A 26475-nucleotide genomic window follows, 5' to 3' on the forward strand; every position below is an offset into this window, starting at 1 on the left:
AGTTTTAGTTGATGTGGAAGTGATTTCCAATGAGGAATGGCTTTTCATTCTTTTTTAACCATTTATATTGAAGGCATATCTCTTCAAATATATAAGCTTTTCCCCCTCTTTTTTAATAGTACTTATTGTAAAAAAATATCTAACCTGCTTTCTCATTTCCATTATTCAAAGAAATGTTCTTGGTGGCAGGACTTTTGTGGCCTGAGGTGACATCTTTACTTCAATCCCAGTAGAGAATAACACTCAAGGCCCTGCAGCACCTCAGTTTGGAGTCATGGTGACCAGACAGGAAAGAGGGCATCTTTGTAGGGTTGCTGGGACAGCTATTCTTTAGCGTAGGAGGTACTCACTTCTCCCACAGCGCTGCTAGTGACTTTGAACTACTTACCTTGAGGCTAGCAAACAAATACTTAACCTACAGTGTGACTCAGGCTACTTTCAAACTCATGTTTCCTATGAGTCTGTCACAAGAAATTAAAATAATAGTAGAAGGATGAATTTTGTCGAACTTTACTTCCAATATACTTGAGTGGACACTAGTATTATTCTTTAGTATTTTTAAGAATATAAATTCAGAGTCCATATGATAAGAAATACTGGAAGATATATAGAATGCATTTTGAATTTATATCAATATGAGAGTAACATGGGAAAAACCTCCTTGGTCTATAATCTTCGGGGTTTTTCTTATTATTTTATTTGGGTCTCATATAGCTCATCACAATCCACTCATATATCCATTGTGTCAAGCACTTTTGTACATTTGTTGCCTTCATCATTCTCAAAACATTTGCTTTCTACTTGAGCCCTTGGTATCAGCTCCTCACTTTCCCCTCCTCTCACCCTCCCTCCCTCACAAACCCTTTATAACTTATGAAAAATGTTTTTCAAGTCAGGTACTAGGCAATGTCTCCCTTCATCCACTTTTCTGTTGTCCGTCCCCCTGGGAGGGGGTGCCTATATTCTTTATAGATTCCATTGTTATCTTCCTAACTAGTCGGCTTTTCAAGGGATCGAGAAGGGAGGGAGGAGATTTATTTTCAAACTTTTGAATATTGTTTTGTGTGTTTGCCTGTGTTTGAATTACAGTCAATGTAATTTTGTAAAAATCATTCAATTAAGTCAGACAAAATTTCTAATCCTTAATTTTTCCATTATTTAATTCAATAATTGATTTCATTCTAAGGATAAACTCAACATAAAAAGAACTATAATGCTGCTGAACAACGGTGGTAGGAAATACATCCATCATCTGACACCTAAAGTTGATCATTGATGAGCTGTACAAACACATAGCTTACATAGAGCATACATTTCTTAGCACACTAGAATAATTTGAAAATAGAAAGGAAATTTGCTCCCAAAACTACTACAAGAAAGGGGTTTAATGAAGTCAGTAAAACCTTAACCATAAATAGAATGACATCATTTTATAGAAATCATTCACAAATTGAGGAGATATTTATTCTGTTCTTATATTTGCACTAGCCTCTCATTATTCAGGGTATGTATTTACTGACTTGCTTTCTGAATTCCGTCATTTGTCAATGATGCAGAATAACTATGAAAAACCACCTAAGGCACCAAAAGAACCTGGAGATGGGAAGTAAGAAAGAAAACCTTCCGGTTCTCTGGACCAGTGACGGGGCAGACAAATGAATTTGAGGAGAGAAAGAAAAATTCCATCTCTCCTTAAATCAGAGCATTTGAAAACTGGGCACGACTCTGCTCTTGATCACACATCAACGTATTACCTTCGTGTTCTCAGAATGGTTGATGTTTTACCATGAAGAATGAAAACTGTTGGAGAATAAAATTTAATCGTTTTGGTGCTTCTAATCAAGGGAACTGTAGCAAACAAGAGAGTTCAGAAGGGCTTCTTGAGAGCTCAAAAGGAGGCAGAGAGGAAACTAATCCTAGAATGCTAGACTTGGAGGTGAAATCTTTTGATTGACCTTTTTATAAATGTTGGTTTTATTCATGTCTCGGGTTTTCATCATTAAGGCATAGGGTTCAAAGTGCACTTCTTGGTGGCTTAGGCATAACTGTTTAGGCCATACAAGCACCACAGATTTGGGACATGGCAGATTTTATTTTGTTTTGAAAAAACATATACCAACTCACTCACTCTCTCACTCACTCTCTCACTCTCTCTCTCACTCACTCACCCTCCCACTAACTCCCTAACTCACTCTCCCACTCACTCTTTCACTCACAAAAAAACAAAAATAAAAACACATACCTTTCTTATACACCAATCAACCTCCTGCCAAGTAGAGGTTTCAGACACAATGGTTTTATTTTCTGCCCCTTGTTTTAGTCCATTGGTTGTTGAAGTTTTCCCATGTCACTGGGCTAATCTCCTGGTCTGATATCTGACTGCATGAAAGCAAGGTCATATTAAAGTTGGAGGCTCAGGAAAACTTGGAGCAAAACAAGCATATTGTTTCTTCTAAAAGTTCATATTGTTGAGTGGGTATGTATTAACTGTGAAAGAAAACAAAGTCTTTTAACTGGTCACACACTTTATAAAGTAATTTTCTGATAAAGAACATGCCCAACAAATCAAAAACAGATTAAATTAGGTTTCCCAGAATGTTAAATTTTTTGTAGGCCATGTCTTATAACCATTAATAAACAAAGATTGATTTTGGTTCTATTTTTTTTACTGGATTGAGGTTGTTTTAGATACAAAAGCATATACCCCATTGGATTTAATTGAGTTATGCTCTACAATATATAAAATTTTAAATCTTTGATGGTCTCTTTCTATATCACATTTTACTTTAGGTTTAGTCAAAAGTAACACAATAATAAAATTAGTCATTTCTACCACCCCTGTTTATGAATCTATTTAGTATAAGTAAAAAGGGAAAATTAATATTTAATTTATAAAATAAGTTTATGGAATTAGTTTTACCTCAGCTCTCAGAAAACTGAACTCAAATCTGTCCAATTTCATTTTCCCCTCGATTTTGCTTCATCTGAGTTATATTCAACTAAGAGAAATGTGTTCAATGTCATCAATCCCCATCTACATCTAAATGGTATGAGTAAAGAGATACCTGGGATACATGGTAGAAAACATGCATATATGAGGAGGCTTTAAAATTTTCCAGAAAAAAATTTAATTTCACATTCCCATGAACCTTTTGACACCTCCTTATACATAGATGTAAAATGTACACACAATTACACTTCTCCTTGTACAGAAACACTGGCCTTTTTAGTCTTTACGTGCACTTTAAGTATTTTTATTTATACAAGATGCATTATATGAAAAATATCTGGAATGCAAACTTTGGTATGTAAAATATTTATTGCATGGATCACCACCTGTTCAGAGCCAAGCATAGTGCCAAGAACTTTATACGCATGACCGCATGTATTCCGTACAACAGCGTTATGAGGTAGATAGTGTCCGTATCCTCATCTGAAAGCAGAAGTTAACTGGAGCAAGCGGGTTTAAGGAGTTTAGCTAAAATCTTGTAGCTACTTAGACACCATGGCCAACATTCGACCACAGAGCAGAGTGACTCTGAACTGCTTTGGCTCCAACTACATACTGCATAAAAGACCCGTTAACTATTGGGACTTTAGTGTTATATGTGTGTTTATGTATACATGCATCTATGTGTTTGGTATTGATGGGATATAAATAGTGGCTTATTACATAGCATGTTTAAATTACATAATTTCCACTAATTTGCTTAAAAAATAAGAGATATATACTTGTCCTGATTATTTTTCTTGTTGGAGATAATAACCCATAAAATGATATTATACATTTTTATTTTATGAGAACAATTCAAGTGAAGACTTTTAAGTAATAGGTGACTCTCTCAGGTATATTTAAATGTCCAATAACCAAATGCTAAGTAAATTGGTAATAGAATCATCTTTAAGCTTAAAGAAGGGCGGCTTTATTAAAATGCTATGAAAATAAACCAGCAAAGATAAATAATGATATGACTGGATTAAACTGACTTTAATGAATTTATAGTAGCCAAACTTAAAGAATGATTACAAGAAACATTCTATTATGCCTCAAGTAGTAGAATAGTTCCTTCTAGATTGGCGAATACTGTTTCTATCTGTAAAAATTACAAAGCTCTGAAATAGTTAGACTTACGGTGTTTTCACAGCAGCACCACAGAATGAACTACTTACCACTGAGACTCATCAAGGATAATTGCAAATTTTATGGCTCAGTGCTGATTAGTGGAAGGACATGATTACAAGAAAAAACTTCTTTTTCTGTGTTTCATAAAATTCTGACATTTTATCAGCTGACAGAAGCTGTTACTTGGTGTCATTAAGTGAAGGATCTTCACTTCATCTTTTTGTGTGTGGCGGGGGCGGGGGGGCTTATCTTATTTTGGATAATTTGAAGTCAGCTAAGCAGAGTTGGGCAATATTTCCTCATTAGTTAAATGTCGTACACTTAAAGGAAGGTACATAACAAAAATGATACACAACTCCTCTAGCTCTCTTGTACTTTGTTCATCGGGGTAGTCTTTCCTTGTCTTTGGTTAAAATTTGAACAAGTTCATGGATTTTCTGCTCATTCTTCAATAATAGGATCTTTGAGGTCACATTAAGAAACAGACTCAATTCAGTAATTAGAATTCCTAATTTAAAGTATTAATACAAATCTTGAACTTAGATTTTCACTACAGGCCCCATTTAGATACAGAAGTTCCCCATATATTCTCCTCTGCAATACTTTTCTGCCTGTGGTGTGATACCTCACAAGGGTTAAAGCAGTCCATATAAGAGTGAATAGTAAATTGATCCATTTGACTTCCTAATTATCCTGGCATCAGTACATGGAATGCCTTAGTAGTTTATTTTAAGGCTGTTTCCCGTGGCCTCTTTTCCTGTGTGCTCTCTGGGAGGATATGCATTTATTCTATCTTCCCTCTTCTCAGGTCTTCTGGTCCTTTCAGGTAACAATGAGTTGTCCACTGTTCTCAGGAGCTAGAACAGAGCAAGTTTTCTGAATAACCACCGTGAAACGCTCTCATGTAGCTTGAAATGGGAAGCTGGAATTAATCACAAACCCAAGTAGACATAAAAGCAGACCAGTAGTAGTTCTCAAAAATTCCTACTCACAGAATTCTGCAGTGAGTGATGATATGGCAGATATTGAAATAGGTCTCTTTGGAAATCTGTATGAATTTTGGCACCTCGCTGTGGAATTTTAATGTTCATTTTGGTGCTTGATTGAAACATTAATTTCAACTACTCTTCACCAATTCTCAAATGCCATGGTCACCACTAGTGATAAGGAGGGAGATGGGACATTCCTTCCTTTTAAGTGCTCGCTGTATTCTTGAGTCTACATTGGCATGCTCATATGAATTAGCTGTTTACTCCTTAGAACATGTGAGAGGGGAGACAGTATCTCAAATTTACTGTGAAGGGGTTAAAATGTCAAAGAATACAACGTTTAAGGTGTTATAAACACTATGAAAATGGACATATATAAATAGGTGCAGGTAAGACATAGATAGCCAATTGCCATGGTTAGCCTAAGACTGCTAACCTTTCTTTTCAATCAAATAGTCAACTGATTTCTAGAGACATGGATATAGATATTTTTGCCATTATTTATAATGACTTAGAACATAAAAAAAAATCTTCTCACTTGGCTGCATGTTAAAATAGATGTTTCAAATTATTTTTTTATTTATTTCAGACAATTGACTTTGAAGGTTTCCAGTTATTCATGAAGACCTTCCTGGAAGCTGAGCTTCCTCATGATTTCACCACACACCTTTTCATGTCATTTAGCAACAAGTTCCCGCATTCGAGTCCGATGGTAAAAAGTAAGCCAGCTCTCCTTTCTGGTGGTAAGTCAGCTTTACTTTTACCCTGAAGGAATTATATACTGTGCAAACATTTGATGACAAAGAGCTATCAAGTTCCTGATAATACAAAGTTTGCTTAAAAATTGACTTTGTTCATGATTTCTACTCTCACACTAAGAATGTGTAAAATGTTTAATATAACTCTGCTATAATAATAGGTAGCTTTTATGGAAAAATATATTTCATTTCTGTCCATTGCATGCCATCTAGTATCTTGTAAGTCTTTATTTGGGTAGCAATTTTAAGAAAAGTTTTTATCAAAGATGGAAAAGTGTTACTTTTTCAGTGACTGAATAAATATGCAAAGTAGTATGAATCACCCTGTAGTCCCCAAATAATTGCATATAAAATGTGCAATCATTAATATCAAGTATGCTAATTATAGGAGTCCATGTTTAGATTTGTCAGCTTCGATGAGACTTAAGTTTTCTGTTGACTGCTTTAAATTTTTGTCATGATAAAATTGTTAGTTTTTCATTATGAGAAGGTTTTTAGAGACAATGCAATAATCTCTTTTGATCATTGTATCAATCTGTGTCTATCAGAGAAGTAGTAAACAAACAATATTTCACTCTAAAATATTACAATATTACACTCAGAAAAACAGAAACCACCTCACTGCCCTGGGGTCCACCCTGACGCAGGGCCAGAGAAGACAGGGAAGAGCTGTGTCTGCAGCTTTCCCAGACTGTCCCTCTGCAGGGATGTAGACAGAATAGTAAATCAGAAAATGACTTTTAAAACTTGGAAAAAGCAAATAGAAAGCATTAAGGAAAGCAGAGATGGAAGGCAGGAAGCCCAGACCAACCACAGTCTGCAATCATACAAATCCAGAGGTGGAGAAAAGCAGGGAGCTAAGATGCTGCCTGGCAATTCCTGGCTGGGACTCCCGTGGAGGGGTGCTTCTTGTCTGGTTTGGGTGACACAGGAAGTCAAGGAGGGCAGCTGTACTGCTGGAACTCAGAGCGTTTCTAGGACACATCACTCTGTAGATGCAGTGCTCCTAGGTTGGCACACACGGTTGCCTATAGCTTATGGCTATGGGAGCCACTCTCTGCCGAAATGCAATGTTGGAGAGAGTTTATCAGAAGAGCATGCAAACAGCAGGGCGATTCCTTCTCTTTGGTCCTGTCTTCCATGAGCCTTTGAGTGGCCTTGTGGATCAAACAGTAATCCAGCCTGCAGCAGAGAAACACAGGCTGCAACAGTGTTCCTCCAACTCTGAGTTTAACAACTTTTTAGAATCACAAACGTTACTTAAGACCAGAAGCTTTTGTTTCCCTGGGTGACATTTATCGATACTTATTATATTATAACTAAGACAATACAAAAGTAATGATCAACCAATCACAGATTAAACAAAGATATTTACTAAAAATAATTATTTAGGAGCCAAAATGTTAGTGAAAAAATAATTATTTTACATTGTTACCAATGTTCCCAGTTTGGTTTCATGTGTGCAATCGATATTGACATCTATTTATATCTCCTTGGGCCTTTGGTCTGGTGCTTTACTCTTTTTTCTTCCTTTTTGGTTCTTTAAATAATCACTTTATCAGGGATTGAGGCCTGTGTGTACTAGCTATTTTTCTTGAACTGTGTTCCAATTGGTCTTTCTGTCAAGTGTGGTATAAGGACTTAATCGTGTGCTAGGCTGAACACTTAAAAATAGGACATTCCATTCTTTTATCTAGAAATTAATTGTCTATTTTCTCTACTTCATGGTTTGAAATGGATTACATATACCCTAAACTTAATAATTGTCCTGACTCTCTTTTTGATGAAGCAATGCTACCTTTGGGTTTTGAGAAAGAGGAAAGGGATCGTGTTTTGGTATGTCAACTCTTTCAGGAACAGAGCGAGATCTAGAAGAAAGAGAGCAAGTCTACTTACTTACGTGGTTTTGCAAGGAATTTAAATCTCAAACTTCCCTTCTTTTGAATAGAATATAATGGCAAATAAATAGAAAATGCCAAATTTGCTAGGAATAAAAATCAAATTGTGTTTTAAAATGGAAAAATCAGCAACAAATAAGAATGAACAGATTGTCCTTTATTTGAGAAAATCACATATTTTGCAGAGACATACTTGAAAGGAATTGCAAGATGGGCTATGTGACCCTCGTGCTGCAATAATTCATTAAACTACACTTCCTTTCGAAGCTCAGCCTCCGTGTTTTAAAGTCTAAGCACACCGTGTCCTTCACAGAATGATTTCTAACCGTATATTCTTCTCAGCCTTACTTGTAAAGTTTTTTTTTCCTGTGAATTGAGGACCTCTATATAACAATATAATTTTCAAGGGCTGAGAGGCCTTCACTTAGATAAATAATAGTCTATCAGTTCCTAGAATCTTCTATTGCACTAATTTATCTTTCCCAAATATCACTATGGGATGGAATAGATTCACAGGCAGTGAGTATAGTTAGGTTGGTATGTTGGATGTGCACATGGTAAAAAATATCACAATTTAAAAAATATTCAAGAAGAAAAGTGCTAAAATCTGATTTACTCATTAATGCACTAGTTTATCATTTTACTAGCATAACTGTACCTCATTTTGCATATTTACAGAACAATAAGGTTTCTCAATAAAGGCAATGCTATTAAAAGAGGAAAACTTTACTAATGCTAATAAATTATATTCAAACATGATAAAAATAAAATGTTCAATATCCATTGCATTAAAATATTACAAAGTATGTAATGTGTAAAAAGGCTGTAGGTTGTATGAGTGTGCTCACGCATGCAAATGTTTGTATACAGAACGCTGGGTTGTTATTGTTAAGTGACATCAAGTTGATTGTGACCCAAAGCGACCCTGTAAACAACAGAGTGAAACAGTGCACGGTCCTGTGTGACCCTTACAAGTGCCCGATGCCTGAGCCCACTGCTGGAGCAACACTGTCAATCCATCTTCTTGAAGGCTTTCCTTCTTGTTTTTGTGTGTTTTTGTTTCTCCTTCACTTTACCAAGCAATATGTTCTTCCCTGGCGACTGGTCTCTCCTGAAAATCTATCCAAAGTCTGTAAGACACAGTTCATCTCATCCTTGCCTCTGAGCAGCATTCTGGCTGTTCTTCCAAGACAGATCGGTCTGTCCTTTGAACAGTCCATAGGACTTTGAACATTCTTCTCCAGCACCGCCATTCAAATGCATCCATTCTCCTTTGGTCTTCCAGCTTTCACATGCATGTAGCTTGGGTCATGTGCACCGTAGTTACCAGATATGATGATTGATCTAAATTTGATGATGTGGATGATTTATTTTCATGAAACACTTTGTTGAAGTATACATGTCTCTTCATACGTGGTATTTAAGTATAAGATATCCAGTTCTGCTATGTACATATTGCGTTTTTAATTGCTGAAGGTAACCCTAGGGCCCCATCCTTCCCAGTTTCTCCAGACCTCGTTCGTTTACCGCACTGCACCTTACTCGGCACCTTTCTCGCAGCCCGTTGACAAACTCCTGCTCTTTTTTTCACCTTTAGGGACTATTCCCTTTGCCGCCTTTCCCTCATTTTAAACCTTCATTTTTCCACAAGTGACTTCCAAAGATTCCACTGTGCCTTTTATATGGTGAACTATAGTTCACCCCTACAATTTGAAACCCAGGCTTAATCTGAAAAGAATTTCATAAACACATGAAATACAATCACAGCAGATTTCAAATCTGCACTTAATGCTGCTTCTGGTTTTTTGAATCTAGTTTATATTATCTAAAATATATTCTTGATATGAACTCTAGATCAACTATGTTAACATTTCTGAGCTTCCTTAATCATTTTAAGTATTTTTCATGACTTATAATTTTGCTTATTTTTTATATTATTCTGAAAATAAGCACTGTCAGTCAAAAAATGCCTTCGTTACTCCCTCCATGAACCAGAACTCTTTCTTCAGTTTACAAGGAATGTATTTAACTATTGATTGGAGTTCTTCATCTGGATGTCCCATCAGAAATCAGACTTGGTGTGCCTGAAGGCAACAGAATGTCTACAAGCATGCTCTTTTCCTGTCTCCTCTGTTGGTGGATAGACCGCAGCATCTATCCAACCCATGCTCCCCTCTATTGGCTAACATTTCATATTTAGTTAAATGTAAAATAATGTCTTTTAGGCATCTCAGCCCCTTTTTCATAAGCGAGACAGTATAAGAATCCAGAGGATATCTAGTGTGGAGTATACTAACAGTGACCTCTGGAAACAATAGGGCATTTTTATCCTATGGTTCCATTATCTGACAATGATATATTGGTTTATGCAGATTGTCTGTTTTCTGGGCAACCAGAGTCATATGACAAGTACTTTTTAAAAGCAGAGAAAGTTAAACAGTTCTTTTTTATCTATATAAATTGGAGTCAAATTAAATTTTAAAAATGTGCATGGCAAACCAGAAGGTACTTGAACCTTTGGGGAAATATTCTTTTGACGAATGACTCACTGGATGTTCCTACTAAATGACACACTTTATTAATTGTTCTGAGATAAAACCATTACTCTTATCTAGACAGTTTGGTTAATAATTGATTATCCAAATTTAGAGAGAGGGAGAACAGGCATGCTACCACAAAATCTGTATGTGTTATGTTAGCTATTTATAAGATCATAGAAGCTATTAAAGAAATAATAGTATCAGAATTATTTTATGTATCAATACCAAGATCCTTTGTGGAATGTTAATTCATATGAGTTTAGGAAAGACTTTTATTGGTATAAAATGCATGAATAACTATTGCTTTATGTTTTAAAACCAGATAAACATACACAATCATCCATCCATTGCTTTTATAATTACTTGCTGTTAAAGATTTAGAAAGTTGCCATGTATGTCCAAAGGGGCTTCAAAAAGACCTTAGAAAAGCCCCATTGTCTTTTAATGCCATCTCTCCATGAACTTTTGAAGACTGCTTGGATGTGTGTATTTGTATATACACAAACTCACACACAGACATGCATTATAGGCATGGCCCCACCAGTGGTCAAATGAAAAATGAAAATTTAAGGCTTTTACTCTTAGCTAGGAGTCATTTCCTTCCAGAAGGTCTATAAGCTAATAAATATATGCACTCTTTAACAGTCTTGAACACTAGACTCTTAAAAATAAGAAGCCACTTATTGAGGGTCAGGAGCCTGATTCCTGTGATTTATTTTTACTTCCTAGACCCGGAGATAAGCTTTGGTATAAACTTCACATTTAGATTGTGTTTGAATCTTGCCTATCCCCTTACCTTTGCCTGCTTTCTCTAATGTGAAAGGGCAGTAATAAGTGAATCTATTTTACTGGGTGTCTTGAAATTCACAAAGACTGAGTGCTTCTAAATTATTTAAAACAGTATAGGATACATCATAAGCATTATAATTACTCAAATAAAGTCCAGTTGTAACTATTATTTATTAAATGGGTTATCTTCCAGTGTATTAATTTGAATAATGGGTAAAAGTCAAATTAAATCTAATTTATTTGTTTAGGATGTATAAATTTTGAAAAGCTGAGTATTGCATAGGAATTTCTTTGTAAAATTCAAATATTAAATAATAAGCACAATTTAGAATTATAGGTCCTTTTCTAAAAGATCTTTCTTTTTTTTGGCTTTGCCTCTTGTTTAGTTATATTCAATGATCAAAAAGCAATATTCAATTATTTACCTGTAAACAGTATTGATCATTCGGTGGTCAACATAGTAGGTAGGCCCTGTTCATGGGTGGCTAATTCAGCTTAGATTAATTAAATTTGAGTACACTAAACATTCAGTTGATGTGCTAAAAACAGTCACGTGCTCCTTAGCTGTATGTGGTCTCAGCTCTCTGTCACTGCCATCACATTAATGCAGACTCAAAGCAACCAGACTCACAGCGACCACAAAGGCTTTCTGGGACTGCACATGTTCACGGGAGTAAAAAGCATAGTCTTTCTCCCACGGATCTGCTGGTGGCTTTGAACTTCCTACCATATGACTCACAGCCCATTCGTCAACCACTACAGAGCAATGCTATGCTTTTGAAATGTGCATATTCCATATCATAGAAAACAGTATGCTATAAACCTAGTTTTTCAGATTTTGAAAGGAATATGTTTGATGGACTGCAGTCAACTCTTGTCTGCTTGATGATTCACTACTGAAAGGCAATTAGCCAATTATTTTATTGCCTGACTCTACACCCTCTCATATCTTAAAGTAAAATTTCAGATCAAATATGACCACCCTGTGAAAATATTGTTTGCACACAGCTGGGGTGTGTTTAATATTGTTCCTTCCCAGAGGTGGGTTTGTGCCTAAGATATTATCCCAAATATATGAGTGTTTTAAATTCTGTACCTTATAATTGTGTGGGGTTGTTTTTGACCAGTGTCCAAACTGGTGAAGCTTAGGACATGTTCAAAGGGGAACTTTCCTGACAATAAAAAAAAGTATTTTATAGGAAAATGAGGAGTCACAAAGTATCTTACATTCGGTATTATTAAATTGTCACACAGACAACCATATTTTGCTGCCATTTTGTGTAAGCGCGGAAAATAAAGAATCATTATAATATTCTCTTGAGTCTCCCCTGATAGGAAAATTAAGTCTGAAAATCATGGAACACATGACAATAGTAAATAGCAACTTCTTTACTCTTCATTTTCCATGCTGTCTCATTATTGTAGTTACTGAAAATCTGTTCTATTAGTATACTTATTGGAAATATAAATATGACAATGTGTGACACAGTGCTTCATCATCCCAATAAATTTGGTTCAAATTGAACTAGCTTCAAGTAGCCAAGTCAAATTACTGAGGCATTTTATTGCTTTATAAGTTTAAAATTTGCTTTACAAATTTAATGTATCTGATTAACTTTGAAAGTTATTTTAATAAAGATGAGCTGTTATAGCTTTCATTATATGACATGAAAATGCTTGAGAATAAGACAAATGAGAAAATGTATTTAATTAACATGTACTAAAAATTTACTTGCTAATAATGGAATCTTGGAGTGTATTTTAAAACTTTTTTAGACAAAAAACTTTATAGTTATTGTTTCAAAATTAATTGATAAGATAAATGGAAAAACAAAAACCATATAAAAATAACAAATGGAAATCCTAGAGATTAATATGAAAATTTCAGGATTAGGTAATGCATTTGGAAGGCAAAGGAGAATTTAACCACAAGAAGATAGAATTAACAAAATTGAAGGCATTATTAATTCTAATATCTCTTAATAATAATCCATTTGAGAAATAATCATAAAAATATTTGCAAAAATGAAGAATAAGTATTATATTGTAAAATCATCAAGAGGAATATTTTTCATGTTTTCAGAATTCCAGAACAAGAAGAGAAAAAGGAAAAATAAAAGCACTAAGAAAATTGTTGAGCAGGAAGGGGTACTCGAAAAATGGGAATTATTTTTTAAAGCTATGTATTTACATTTTTTTTACAAAACGACATTATCACCTTTAATGTCCTCTCCATTTCACTTAATACATTTGTCAAATCTGTAATTCTTGGAAATGTTTTTCAAACTCATCTGTTTGGATGGCTGACAGATCCTCCCTCGTTTGTATTTTTTTCTTCTCTTCTATCTTGTCAAATCACTGTCCTTTTATGTCTCTCTTCATTTGCAGAAACAAAAATGTCACACAGAGCAAGGTAAGGTGTGTAAGGTGTGTGGGGCAAGAGAGCATGCTGGTTTTTGCCCAAAACTGGTACATCGAGATGGCTGTGTGAGGAGGTACATTGTCATGGTAGCACAACCAGGCCATAGTCTGCCACAAATCAGACCTGTTTTGTTGCACACTGTTATGATTTTTTTTCTTAACCTCTAAATAGAAAGCTTGATTAACAGTCTGACCTCGTGGAACAAACTCCAAATACACTACTAATGGACCATTTTTCCATTTGGGAAATTGACTGACATCCAGAATGAGGTTTGTCATCAATGAAAAAACACATATATTTGCATTTTCCCCATAGTACTGTCCTTGTAAACTGTGTTCAACTCCCAACAATTTCAGAGGTATTTTTTCCAGAGCAGGAAACAAAATTTCACAGCCACCTGTTATTCTCTTAAATCAGCCATCCCCCAAAACAAGGTTTAAGTGAAATTGCTTTTTAAAACACTTCACTGTGACCAGAGAGAATTTTCGCAGTTGATGGCTCTGGGTGCACTAACTCAGAGTGAGTTGCTTTCTATGGCTCTCTATGCTCACCTGGTGAGAAAAATGTTGCTAGGATACCTCTACCCAGCAGAGCTTTTTCTGGGTTCTGGGACAGTACCCCTCATGAAAAAAGCCCTGGTAAAACAAAACATTATCTACCAAAAAGAACCAATGAGATTAAGCTCTGATTTTCTGCCAAACGCATATGGGATGGCATGCATTTTAAAAAAATACCAACCATGAATTATAAGCTCAAAATATGTATTCCTCAAATATAAAGACTATGTAAAACAACAACAACAAAATAGACCAGCCTTATAAGGAATGTTAAAAGTAGTCTTTTGGAGACAGATCTAGCGATGGCTGGCAGCAACAACAGGTATTGTTATTGCGATTGCTATTATTTAGTGCCATTGAGTCAGTTCTAAGTAACAGTGACTCTATGTACAATAGGATAAAATGCCCCTGGTCCTCTGCCATCCCTATACTTAACACTCACCCACATAATAAATAAAATAAAGGTAATGTACCCCTTGGTTTTATTGATGGTTGCAAAAAAAATTGATAAAACCCAGCACTCATTTATGATAAGCAACTATAGAAACAGAAGGGAAATACCTCAACAGAATTAAGTGCATACACAGAAAACCTCATGTTGCCAGTAGATACCTATCATGTACAATACTGCCCGGTCCTGTACCATACTCACAATTGTTATGTCTGAACCCACTGCTGCAGCCACTGTGTCTATCCATCCTGTGGAGTGGCCTCTTTCTCTCCCCCTTTCTATTTTACCAAGTAGGATGTCCTTTTTAGGGATTGGCCTCTCCTAATAACATGCCAAAACTATGTTAGGATTCAGTCTCACCATCCTAGCCGCTAAGAAACACTGGCTACACTCCTTCCAACCCAAATTTGTTTGTTCTTTTGGCAGTCCATAGTAATTTTAATATTCTTCACCAGAATAACAATACATTGATTCGTCTTGCTTTTTTTCTTATTCAATATCCATCTTTCACCTACATATGACACAGTTGAAAAAAGCATGCTCTTCCCTAAGGTGCACCTTGGTCCTTAAAGTGACCTCCTTGTTCTACAATAAAGAGATCTTTTTCAGCAGATTTACCTAATGCAGTGTGTCCCCTGACCTCTTGGCTGCTGGTCCCACGCGCACTGATTGTGGATTAAAGCATTGGTGAGATTAAAGCTTTGGTAATCTCCGATGGTTCTTCGTTATTAGGTTACCGATTAGCCCGATTGCGAGTATTGTGGTGATCTTTATCACTGTTATTGTTTTCATTGTTCCTTATTCAATGTCCACCTTTCACATGCTACGATGTTACCTTGAGGACTAAGGTGTGCCTGACTCAACACATGATATTTTCAATCTTCTCATATGCAAAGTTGGACATTGAATACGGAAGAATGAAAGTTGGACATTGACTGTGGAAGGATGAAGATTCAAAGCATTTGCATTACGGTGCTAATAAAGAATATTGAAAGCACCAAAAGAACAACAGCAAATCTGCCGTGGGAGAAGAGCAGCTAGAGTGCTCCTTCGAGGCCAGGATGCCGAGGACGGGATGACTGACTTTGGTCATGTTCACAGAAGAGACCAGTCCTTCAGGAAGGATGTTATGCTTGGCAATGTGGTGGGTCAGCACAAAATAAACTGACCCTCCACAAGATGAATCGACCACGTGGCTGCAGCAAGGGCTTCACACGTGAGCCATTGTGAGGGTGGCCCCTGACCAGGCAGTGCTTGATTCTGTTGCACATGGGGTCGCCGTGAATTGGGACGGAATCAACAACCCCCTAGCCAACGGCAACTTCTTCAGGCTGAAAATGATCAAACCTGCCATGAAGATGCGTTCGTATTATTGGCGATTAGAATGCAAAATTTGGAAACAAAGAAGAAGCAGCAGTTTGGAAAATACTTACTTGGAGATTCGAAAGAACCTGGACATAGCTGGGTAGAGTTTTGCAAGATCAATGCGTTCTTCAGCACGGATACCTTTTTCAGCAACATCACCAATGCCTACATATATGCACTGACTTCTCCAGAAATACTACATGAAGCAACGCCTCTAGTTTGGAGTACAGACCTGTGACAACAGCGAGGAGGGATAAAGAGATGCAAAGGTGGCAGTCTTGAAACCCTCAGGAGCAATTCTCTGTCCTACAGGGTCACTATGAGTCAGAATTAAGTCAAAAGTACTGAGTTTGTTTTTTACAGTTTATCAGGAAAGTAGCAAGTTACCACAAGTCAGAAAACATTCAAGATAGAGTAATTTGTCCATAGCAGCACCTCTCTTTGGCTGGCACCAAAATCGTTCTCTCTGCTTGACAGCCTCTCCGCTGCTGAGAGGTCTCTTGGCCTCTGAGGATGGGCCAGGGAACCCAGCCAACGCGTCACCGTCTCATAGTCTCAGAGCTGCTTCTCTGCGCGGTCTGTGGTCTCCTCTGCCTCTGATCTTGGCGTGGCATGATCTCTAGTCTCTGCCTCTGAAACTTCAAGCAGATTTTGAAAATACATTTTCTGCTGATGCTTCTTCTTCTTGATAATTCAAGAAACCTGTCTCTGTTACTGCTTCTGAGATAGCTCTCTTACAGCCAGGGTGTTGGTAACCAGACTAACCAATCCCCTCCATTAGGGCTGCACACAGCCTATTTGCAAATGATTAAGCAGGAGTTACAGAAACATGGAAAAAAGAACCATATTAAGAAATTTCACTGCACCACAATGAAGTATGAACAGATCTGCACACCATATATAGCACATGATAGCTCACCATCGCAAAAAGACGGTAACGATCTAAGTGTCCCTTAGTGGAGATTGGCAAAAAGTAGGGTCCTCACAGAAGCTCTGGTGGTGTAGTCATTATATATGGAGCCGAGTCCTGCAATGTAATCAGTTAAAACCATCATCAGCTCCTCAGGAGAAAGGTAGAGTCTGGGAACTCACGGGGACAATTGTAACCTGTCCAATAGAGTTCCACTGAGCTCACATCAGCACGATAACACCGGGGCCTTGTTATAAAGTCTACAAATAACTGCCACTGTAATGATTTGAGCTGTCCAATTTAGCTGTAATTTGAATTACAAATAGAAGAGTTGATTATTTCTTTAATGCATCTTCTCAAGTGCACGCATAATTTCTTGTTGATAAACTTTGTTACTTTGAATATATAACTAGACCATAATTGGATATGTGGTGCAGTGTGTAGTAGCAATGTGTCATGAGATATAATTACTCATTGTGTAAAATAAAAAGTATTTTAGAAACTTAATGTGTTCCTTCAAAAGGATGACTTAAATGTCAGTGTTATGTATATGTGCAATATATGCATTGTGTATAGAAAAAATAAAACAGAAGATTATGTAATCTTCATAATTTCCACTTATTTATATTTTGTGTTACAAAAGCCAGTAATTAAATATCATGCATCTTGGTTTTATAAGTATAAATTACCATAAATATTTAAAATAAATGAAGACATATAATACAGTAACATTTTCTCAAAAAATATGTCATGCCATATCGGTTTTTTGCTTCCCCTGAGCTTTTTGTGTAACAAATTAAGTTGGTGAAATCATTCCAGTCCTAAAGTAGGGTGGGGGCTGGGTGACGCTGAAGAGTGGGTGAGCTCATCAGGCAGGATGAGTTAGGTCATGGCTTATCCGACCATAACTCAAGTGCCGTGTTCTCCAAGTCTGGAAATTATAGTTACGTCAAAGGTCAGTACCAAAAATGTCTTTTATCATGTGTGAGAATGCCTTGTTCCTGCAGTCATATTTGGCTAGTCAGAATTATTCAGGCCAGTTTGGGTTTTTTGTTGTTGTTTTTAGTTCACGATGATTTTATAATTACTGGCTGGTTTGGTTTATAAAAATAGTTACGTTATGGGGTACATGGAAACAGAAACTACTAGGGTCTTTTTGTAAGACCAGGGTGGGCACAGAACTCCTAGTAGGTGCAGGAGACTGATGCTCTGCCCCCCCACCCCCAACACAGTGTTTATAGCCGCCTTCCCCGGACTAGACTGTATCCGGCGTTTTCACCGGTGGCAGTTTTTGAGGGTGGGATCAGAATTCCTCCAAGGATGTCTTGTTTCTGTACTGCGGAGCCGAAAGCAGGTTACCTCTGGGATAGCCGACAGGAAAATGTTTGCTTTGCTTACAGTGTACACACAATAAATAGTGGAAACTCAATAAAATAGTTACGTTAATTTTTGTTAGCTATAACATCAGGTCCTGTTAAGGAGGAAAATGTGCTTACCGTCCCTGCCTCTGATAATAGCTGTAACAATGGACCCCAGGGAAAGCATAGCGACACGCACTTGAAGGACCTAAGGCTCCGCACAGAAAATGAAGCAAGCGTATGAAGGGATCATCCGAACTCTGGGTTGTAACACATTCGTAATAGCAAGTTCAATTTGGAGGGTCGTGAAAGAAGCTGTTTTTGTGCTGGTGAGGCGCCATCAGGTTGCTTCTGCCCAACAGCCACTTTACTGGGAAAGAAAGCAGCCCTCCTGGTCTCGCCCGGTCCTCATCATGAGTCTTGCCCTGTTCTCATCATGAGTCCCGCCCCGTTCTTATCATGGCTCTCGGGTCTGGGCGCTCCGCGACAGTCATGATTTGCACATTCCTTATAAACTTTGTGCCTAAAATCGAAGTGTCTATCCTCCTGAGCAGATTTATAGTTGACACTGCTGAGAGCAGAGACAGGTGTCTTGTGAAAGTGCGTTTGGAAATGCTCAACTATGCCATCCAAATCACCCTGGGCAATACAATCCTGCCCATAACACTTTCCAGTGGGCAGGAAGGGCAGCCACTGTGGTAATTACATGCCAGGTCATAGCTGCTACTGTAATTATGTGTGTATCACACAAATGGGTTAAGTGTGCAATTATTAACCAAAAGATGGTAGGGCTGAGCCCACATAGGGATGTTTTAGGGAACAACTTCCTGGTAAACTGCTTCTAAGAAGTGTTATGGTCCTTAAAATCCAGTGGGAGCACCTCCAGAGCACTCAGCTCTACAATGCCAGCATCAGCTTTCTGGACAAGGGGCTACACCCCCACCCCCAAATGGATTTTCCCCCAAAGTGATGTATTTGGGTTGTTTTTTTTTTTTAACAAAACAACTGTATCACCTTCAAAGTACTCTCCATTACACTTAATACACTTATTAAATCTGTGATTCCACTTTTGGAAACATTTTTCAAACTCATCTGCTTGGATGGCTGACTGCACCTCCCTTGATTTTTCCTTCACTCATCTGCATCATCAAATCCTTGCATGTCGCCCATTCATTCATGGCAACAAAAAGAAGTAGCCAAGAGCGAGGTCAGGTGAGTTAGGTGTGTAAGGAAAGAGAGGCCTGCTGCTTTTTTGGAGAAAAATTGGTGCACTGCGGTGGCTGCTTGAACAGGTTCATTTTTGTGGTGGCAAAGCCATTTCTCTGTCAGCTACAAAACAGGCCGTTTTTTTCTTTTTTTGTTCACACACTGTTACATAATCTTATCAGAACCTCTAAATAGAAAACTTGATTAACTTACTGACCCAGGGGAACAAACTCCAAATGCACTATCCGCCTCAGATAAAAAACAAAACAAATAAGCATTAGTTTGGGGTGTTCCCCTCTTGTACGTTGGAATCAAATCAATCGCAACATTTTGTTTTCATTTTCCTTGTGAGTTGTCATGCACTTGGCCTCAGCTCTCAGTCAGTTGGCCTGTGAATCATGGGGATGCGATGCAGACAACAGGACCGAGCATCTACATTGCCCTCACCTTGAGTTGGGGATATCTGACTGTTTTTTCCGTAGCGCTCACATTGGCTGATTTTTACAAGGGGAGAATCAGGTCGTGTTGCTAGTTTCCCTATCCAAGAAGCTTTCCTGAAATGTTGTCAGCATCCTAACCCCACAAGCCGTCCACTGGCAGGCGGGTGAGTGCTAGCAGTAGCTAGGCATGAGATGCTCTGAACCTGGCTGTCTAGCCCGGAAGGCTGGGACTTTACTGCCAAGTCACCGTTGACACTATGAAATACAATAATAGTGCTGTGCACTGCATTGTTTCTGCATCATCGCTTATTTTCTTTCGTGTTTGAGGTTTCAGTGTACTGTGAAGAGTTTTAAAATACCACCGAATGTTTTACAGGCCTGAGAATGAATAAAGGCGCCATCACCCCTCCACGTGCGTCTTCTGCTAATACAAGTTCCCCAGACGTGATCCATCTGAAGGATATTGTGTGCTACCTGTCTCTGCTGGAAAGAGGAAGGCCCGAGGATAAACTTGAGTGTACGTTTCCTTAAGCTTAATGTACTTCCCATAGATGGGGGCAAAAATGAAGATCATGATATGGATGAAATTAAAATTGTATCTATGATGATTTTCCAAGTTATTGCAAAGTAATGTGTGAGTGCTTAACAAATTTTTAAAATCCTACAATCAAGAATCAGACTATTAAATGATATTAAGTATTAATATTAAGTACCAACTTTCAAGTACTATTTTGTAATTTTTCACATGACTTTTCCTCTAAAGTGCGTCAGCCCTTCCCAGGTGCCAAGCCCTTCCCAGGTGCCAAGATGTTTGGAGACATTTGAAAATGTGTTCAGTTCTAGTGTGTAATGAGACCTTTCCATCAGTATCAGCAGTAGACTTCATTCTGAGATAGACCACACACACACACACACACACACACACACACACACACACTTAAGCCTTCCTTCACTGTAAATCCTACTTCAAACCTTTAGAGTTAACTATTGGGAGACGGTGAGCAAAAGAGGGGAGCAGATGACAAGTGATTTATCAAATGCCATAGATGAGACCTTCATTTATAGGGCTTGCCTCTGCAGTTTACAGATGTTTAAACAATAGATTTGGGAGTTTCTTCTATAGTGTTGCAGTTATTTCAGATAAGTAGAGAATTTCCAACTTGTGTGTGTGAGAGACTCTCTTTAATAACATATAGGGACTGAGCTCTCTCTGGTGGCCAGCTGCATTCATTGCAGTGCAAGTAAAAAATATCAATCGAGCATTGACTCTAAGCCCGATAATTTGATGGTCTTCCTATCCTATTTCCAAAAGCCCTTTCTAAACATACAGCCGGGACTTATTCAATACTTGAATTAACTTGATTACATTGGCTATCATTCAAATGGCTTAATTATTGGCACTAAAGGGACAATGAAGATAATGAATCCTACTTTTGATATTTCTAAAAGTAAATATTAATCTTTACTTATCTCAGAGGTAGGATTAGGAGGTGTGTTTACTTAAATTTGATACTAATTATTGGTAATAATTCTTCAGTTAATAAATAATTGGCCACAATTTGGACACAATTATTTAAGAATCACAATTGCTTAGATTATGAGTAAACCATAGAGACTTTATTCTTTAACCATAACTTTATCATTATTCCCAAATGTTGGATATTTACATTTCAAGATGTATTTTGTATTCCTAAGGACTTTCCGAAATCTCTTTCATTCCAAAATAAATATTAACATTCGGTGAATTGCTATTGAAGTGATGGCCAGAAAGTTAGTTTGCTCAGGTGTTATCAGGATCATGTTCAGAATGATTTTCTAACCCACAGTGGTCTTTGGTGTTTCCGTTTAATTAGTTTAGGGTCAACTAGAAACATACTGTTTTCTAGTAGATTTCCTAAGAAGCACGGCCGCAAGTTTTCCTGGTTTGTTGACGAGTACAGTCCTTGTCCAATATTGAGGAGCCTGGTGGTGCTCTGAGGTGAGCTTTGGGCTGCTCACAGCAAGGTCAGCAGTTTGAACTCACCAGCTGTACCTCAGTGAGAGAAACTGTGCCTGTAAAAATGTATAGCTCTGGAAACCCGAAGGGCCCTTTCTTCCGGGCCTCTGGGGACACTGTGTGAGTCGGAATTGATTCGATGGCAATGAGTTCTTGTTCACAATTGCAGTCACAAAGTTCACCTCTCCTAAGAAAGCAGGTGATTCCAGTCCTAGCTTTGCTCAGCGATATCAACCCCTTCCCTGTGTGCCCTTTTGAGTTGCCCAGCTGTTTCCCCAGCCGACAGCAGATTCAGTTGTGCTCGCCTCCTTTCTTAACCATGTCTCCTCACTCTCCTTACCGGTAAGGCCTGGCAGTACTCTGATTTTTTTTTACTAGGTTGTAAAAGGAACTGAATTTCAGTCTACAAAGTTGCAGGTTCTACCTATATTCCTGATGTGCTCTTATTCTCTCTTCTGATTACTTCTAATTCTGTGTTCTTAATCCTGGCTGCCCATTAAATCACCTGGAGAGTTTTTTGAAAAATATCAATAAAGCCTGGTCCTTTCCCACATCAGTTACATCAGAATCGACCTCTCTCATTTCTTTCTTAGCAGTTCACCATTTATCTCTGGCCTGTCTAAAACTGCACCTTTAAAAATCCCTCACTGTTACACCACCTGTTTTTAGTTACAGATATTTTGTTTCTCATTATGAATAACAAGTCTTATGTCATCATCATTTTTGCTGTATTCAGTGATTTGATAAAGTGTATTTTTTAACATGATATAAACTAGAAGAAAGAAAGAGCATAAAACAAATTTCAAATGAATACAATAATTAATGAAAATTATAATTAAAATTAATAAGCAACTAGTATTCCTGGTTAGTTTTTGTGGGTGAGTATTGAATTTGGATCTTAATTTCCAGAGCACTCAAAATAAAGGAGGAGGGCTAGTGCAATCTGGATTCAGAGTGGGCTTGTTTTTGGCAAGGTTAATGGTTCAAACTCACCAGCAACTCTGTAGCTGGCACAACAATAATGGTGGAGGAATGGTCTGACAGAGCATTTGTGAGAGATGGTAGACTAGCAGTTTCAGCTTGGAATCCTTTGAAATTCAAAAGTCAGCTTCTTGGTCAGGGCATGTGGGTCAGAACCTTAGTGCTTACAGACTAGATTTACACACTAGTTACTAGAAAATTTTTCTGAAAGTGGATTATTAAAATAACTGGCTGAAAGAAAAGTTATTCCTGAAATGTGAGAACATTTCATGCACATGTTTCTCAGGTACCATTTGAGCAGTGACCTCTAGGTAGCATTCTGCTGATGTCTCTCTGGCTTCATTGCATGGGAGAGATATTAACGGGCAGTCACTCCCATTGAGCTGATACTGACCCACAGAAAACCTCTGGAGGTGTCTGAGATTGAACTTCTGGAAGAATGAAGAGCCTTATCTTGCTCCCTCTTGCGTGACTGGTGGTTTCTAACTGCTAAAACATAACCGACATGCAACGCCGATGCGACCAGGGATCCCTAGTATACACGCACATGCACACACACACACACACACACGGTAAGTACACACTATGTGTGTGTTTCTGTGTTCTATATATGATAGTCTTAGGGACCAGAGTTTTTATCAGTCATTTTAGTATCTTCAAGTGTTAGGCAATTTTAGGGTTCGACCACCATCTGCTCCTAGCTTTGGTTCACTTTGGGCCATTCTGGGATCCTTTAACTGACTGGAGTCTGGTCATTCAAATCATCCACAGCATGTTGTAAAGAATGTGGCAATTTCCCCAAGGTGGTTCTCATTGGTTAATGTCTTTTATAAGAAACAAAGTGATCCACTGTCTATTGGTACACTCCTACACCCAATAGACTATAACTCAGCAGTTATTTTTAGCTCTGTCCTGAGGTTTATTAAGTAGATCTCAAGTACATAAAACTGTAAAATATTGTTAATTAAATGAAACCTTTTCAACAGCCTTTTTTAAAAAACATTTTATTAGGGGCTCATACAACTCTTATCACAATCGATGCATATACATACATCAATTGTATAAAGCACATTTGTACATTCTTTGCCCTAATCATTTTCTTTCTCTTTTTTTTCTTCTCTTTTTTTTACATTTTATTAGGGGCTCATACAACTCTTATCTCAATCCACACATATACATACATCAATTGTATAAAGCACATCCGTACATTCTTTGCCCTAATTACTCTCAAAGCATTTGCTCTCCACTTAAGCCCTCTGCATCAGGTCCAACAGCCTTTTAAAATTCTCTCTAGTATTTAATAAAAAATTCTCTATTGAGAAACACCTCTGATGGAAGGTACAGCAGAAGCACATCTGGCGCTTTCTTAAAAGTAAACTATTCTGTGAGAACATACATAGGGGGTTATCTGGAGAACTTTTGGAAGAATATTTTTTTGATAGCAGAATTATCCTCAAATTGCAGAATGTGCCTTTTCTCTGATCTTTTAACTAAATGCATGTGTGGGCATATAATTGTTTCTAAATAAAGTAAGATTACATGAGTATAAAAATAGTAAAAAGAAAAACCCGGGTTAAACTAGTTCCAAGCTTTATACCAAGTGCCTACCTTTGGAAGCTCTCATACTGGCAGAAAGATCCTAGTATGGAGATTTCATTCTTTTGCCGCTTAAAAAGCCCTAGCCTTATCTTGGTTCTTAAAATGTCCATTTATTCAATGATTTATTAGATGTTGGATGTGACTTTGATTATAAATCCATTCATGACCTTTCTAGTTAAAAATAGCTTCATTAAATCTTTTAAATGTAGGTATTAATTTTATCAATATTATTAATATACACATATTAAAAGTGAAATGTTCTATCACCTGGACAAGCGAAATTATTTTTATTTCCATGGAGTTATAATTTGCCTCCCCCACCCTGATTTGTTTATATTGTTTCTATCACTCCTCTTTTTCAAATTTGCATCATTAATGAACATAAAATAAAAAAACTGGTGGTGCGATTTTGTAAGAGCTTGGCTTCTTATTTAAAGGCCTGCGAGTCAATCTTATGAACTGCTCGGATAGAGAAAAGATCAGGTGGTGGCTTCCAGGAAGAGGACAGCCCAGGGAACATTTTGAGGCCGCCTCATGTTGGTGCTTCGATCAGAGATTGAACCCAGTGCAGCACAGCACCAGCACCACCATGGGATCTCTCATTCAGTAGCCCATCATGGAAACTAACCCCGGCAAACAAACCACCGGAATGCCATCAGATTGAGTCTGTCTCACGGACCCTACACCCGTTTCTCTGGTTGGAAATCATGACAGGAACCGCGGCTTCCCTTTCTCCCCAGGGACGGTGTGTTCACACTGCTGGCCTTGCAGTTAGCATCACACCACGGAAACCACTACACCAATGAAACTCCTTAAAGCAAAAAACAATCAATCAAACAAACTTACTGCCATTGAGTTGACTCTGACTCAGTGACAGTATAGGATCGAGTAGAAATGCCCCAGTGTATTTCTGAGACTTTAAGTCTTTGAAGAAGTAGAAAACCTCATCTTTCTTCCACCATATCAATGACTGACCTTGTCATTAACAGTCCAGAGCATCTCCCCCTCTGCCACCAGGGCTCCAGGTCTTCCAATAGTCTTTGGTTCACATGATGTCCGTCTAAAAAAATGGTGTCTCTGTGGGTTACACACTGAGTTGGTGAACACAGTGTCAGCAAATTAGCGTGACCAGCTGCTTTCTCAGAGAAGGGTGAGGTTTTCGATTCCCAATAAAGATGTACAGTTTCTGAAACCGACCTGTAAGCTAGTCTGGGTTCCATTGGGTCTCAATGAATCACAAGTGGCTTGGTGAAGGGAGGGCTTTTCCCCTCCTTTCTTTCTCTCCTTCTTTTATTTCCAGTTTATGACCTTGAGATGCTCTGGTGGAGCAGTGGCTTAAGCATGGGGTTCTAACCAAGAGGGCAGGTCAGTATGTCAAACCTAGTTTCCAATAAACACCCCAGTGGATTTGTGAGAGAAAAACTAGGCTCTCTGCTCTGATAAACACAGTCCCAGAAACCCCAAGGACTAATTATACTTTGTCCTGTAAGGTTGACATGAGTCAGAATCAAACTGATGGCTATGGGTTAAGGACTTCTTATTTGAGTCAAATTTTACTGGAGAGTGAGTTTGGCTTGTTGTGGTGTGTGTGTTGTGTGAAGAGGTCTTTTTCCTTCTTTGCCAACAGTTATCAGACTGGATTTAGCCATGATTCTGATTTGGAAATTTGTATTTCCTATCTGGTTTAAGAATTCCCTTTAATAATTACCTCCTCTATGTCCTTTATTTTGTTTCTTCTACCTTTCTGGAGCCATTGTTATCTAGATGTTGAACATTCTGAAAACTAGGAATTATTTTTTCCCCATTTCCACCTTTTTTATGCTGTCTGTTACAGACCCAGAAACTGTATGTAGCAGTTCTACTCTTTCCTGTAGGGTTACTACTGACTTGTGGTAATTAATGACATTGACTTGACATCACTGGGGTAGGTTTTGTTTATTCTGTCTTGGTTCTACATCTGGACAAAATGGAAAAATCCTGTAATGGATTTTTTGTTTTTGCTTTTAACTTTTATTTTTTTGCTTCTTTCGGATGCTATAACTTTTTTTTAAATCGTTTTATTAGGGGCTCATACAACTCTTATCACAATCCAT

At 37.7% G+C, this 26475-nt stretch overlaps 1 protein-coding gene across 6 annotated transcripts in view; it reads left to right on the forward strand.

Annotated features, from left to right (window-relative positions):
* The window catches only part of DGKB (diacylglycerol kinase beta), a 712573-nt gene that overhangs the window by 100354 nt on the left and 585744 nt on the right, over positions 1-26475 (forward strand). For all 6 annotated transcript variants that reach the window (XM_075558344.1, XM_075558345.1, XM_075558348.1 and 3 more), the window contains 2 exons: positions 5702-5855; positions 20183-20323. In XM_075558344.1, coding sequence (XP_075414459.1) covers positions 5702-5855; positions 20183-20323 — 295 coding nt within the window. The remainder of the gene's footprint in view (positions 1-5701; positions 5856-20182; positions 20324-26475) is intronic.

Source organism: Tenrec ecaudatus, chromosome 9 (assembly GCF_050624435.1).
Source record: "Tenrec ecaudatus isolate mTenEca1 chromosome 9, mTenEca1.hap1, whole genome shotgun sequence".
NCBI classification, from domain to species: domain Eukaryota; kingdom Metazoa; phylum Chordata; class Mammalia; order Afrosoricida; family Tenrecidae; genus Tenrec; species Tenrec ecaudatus.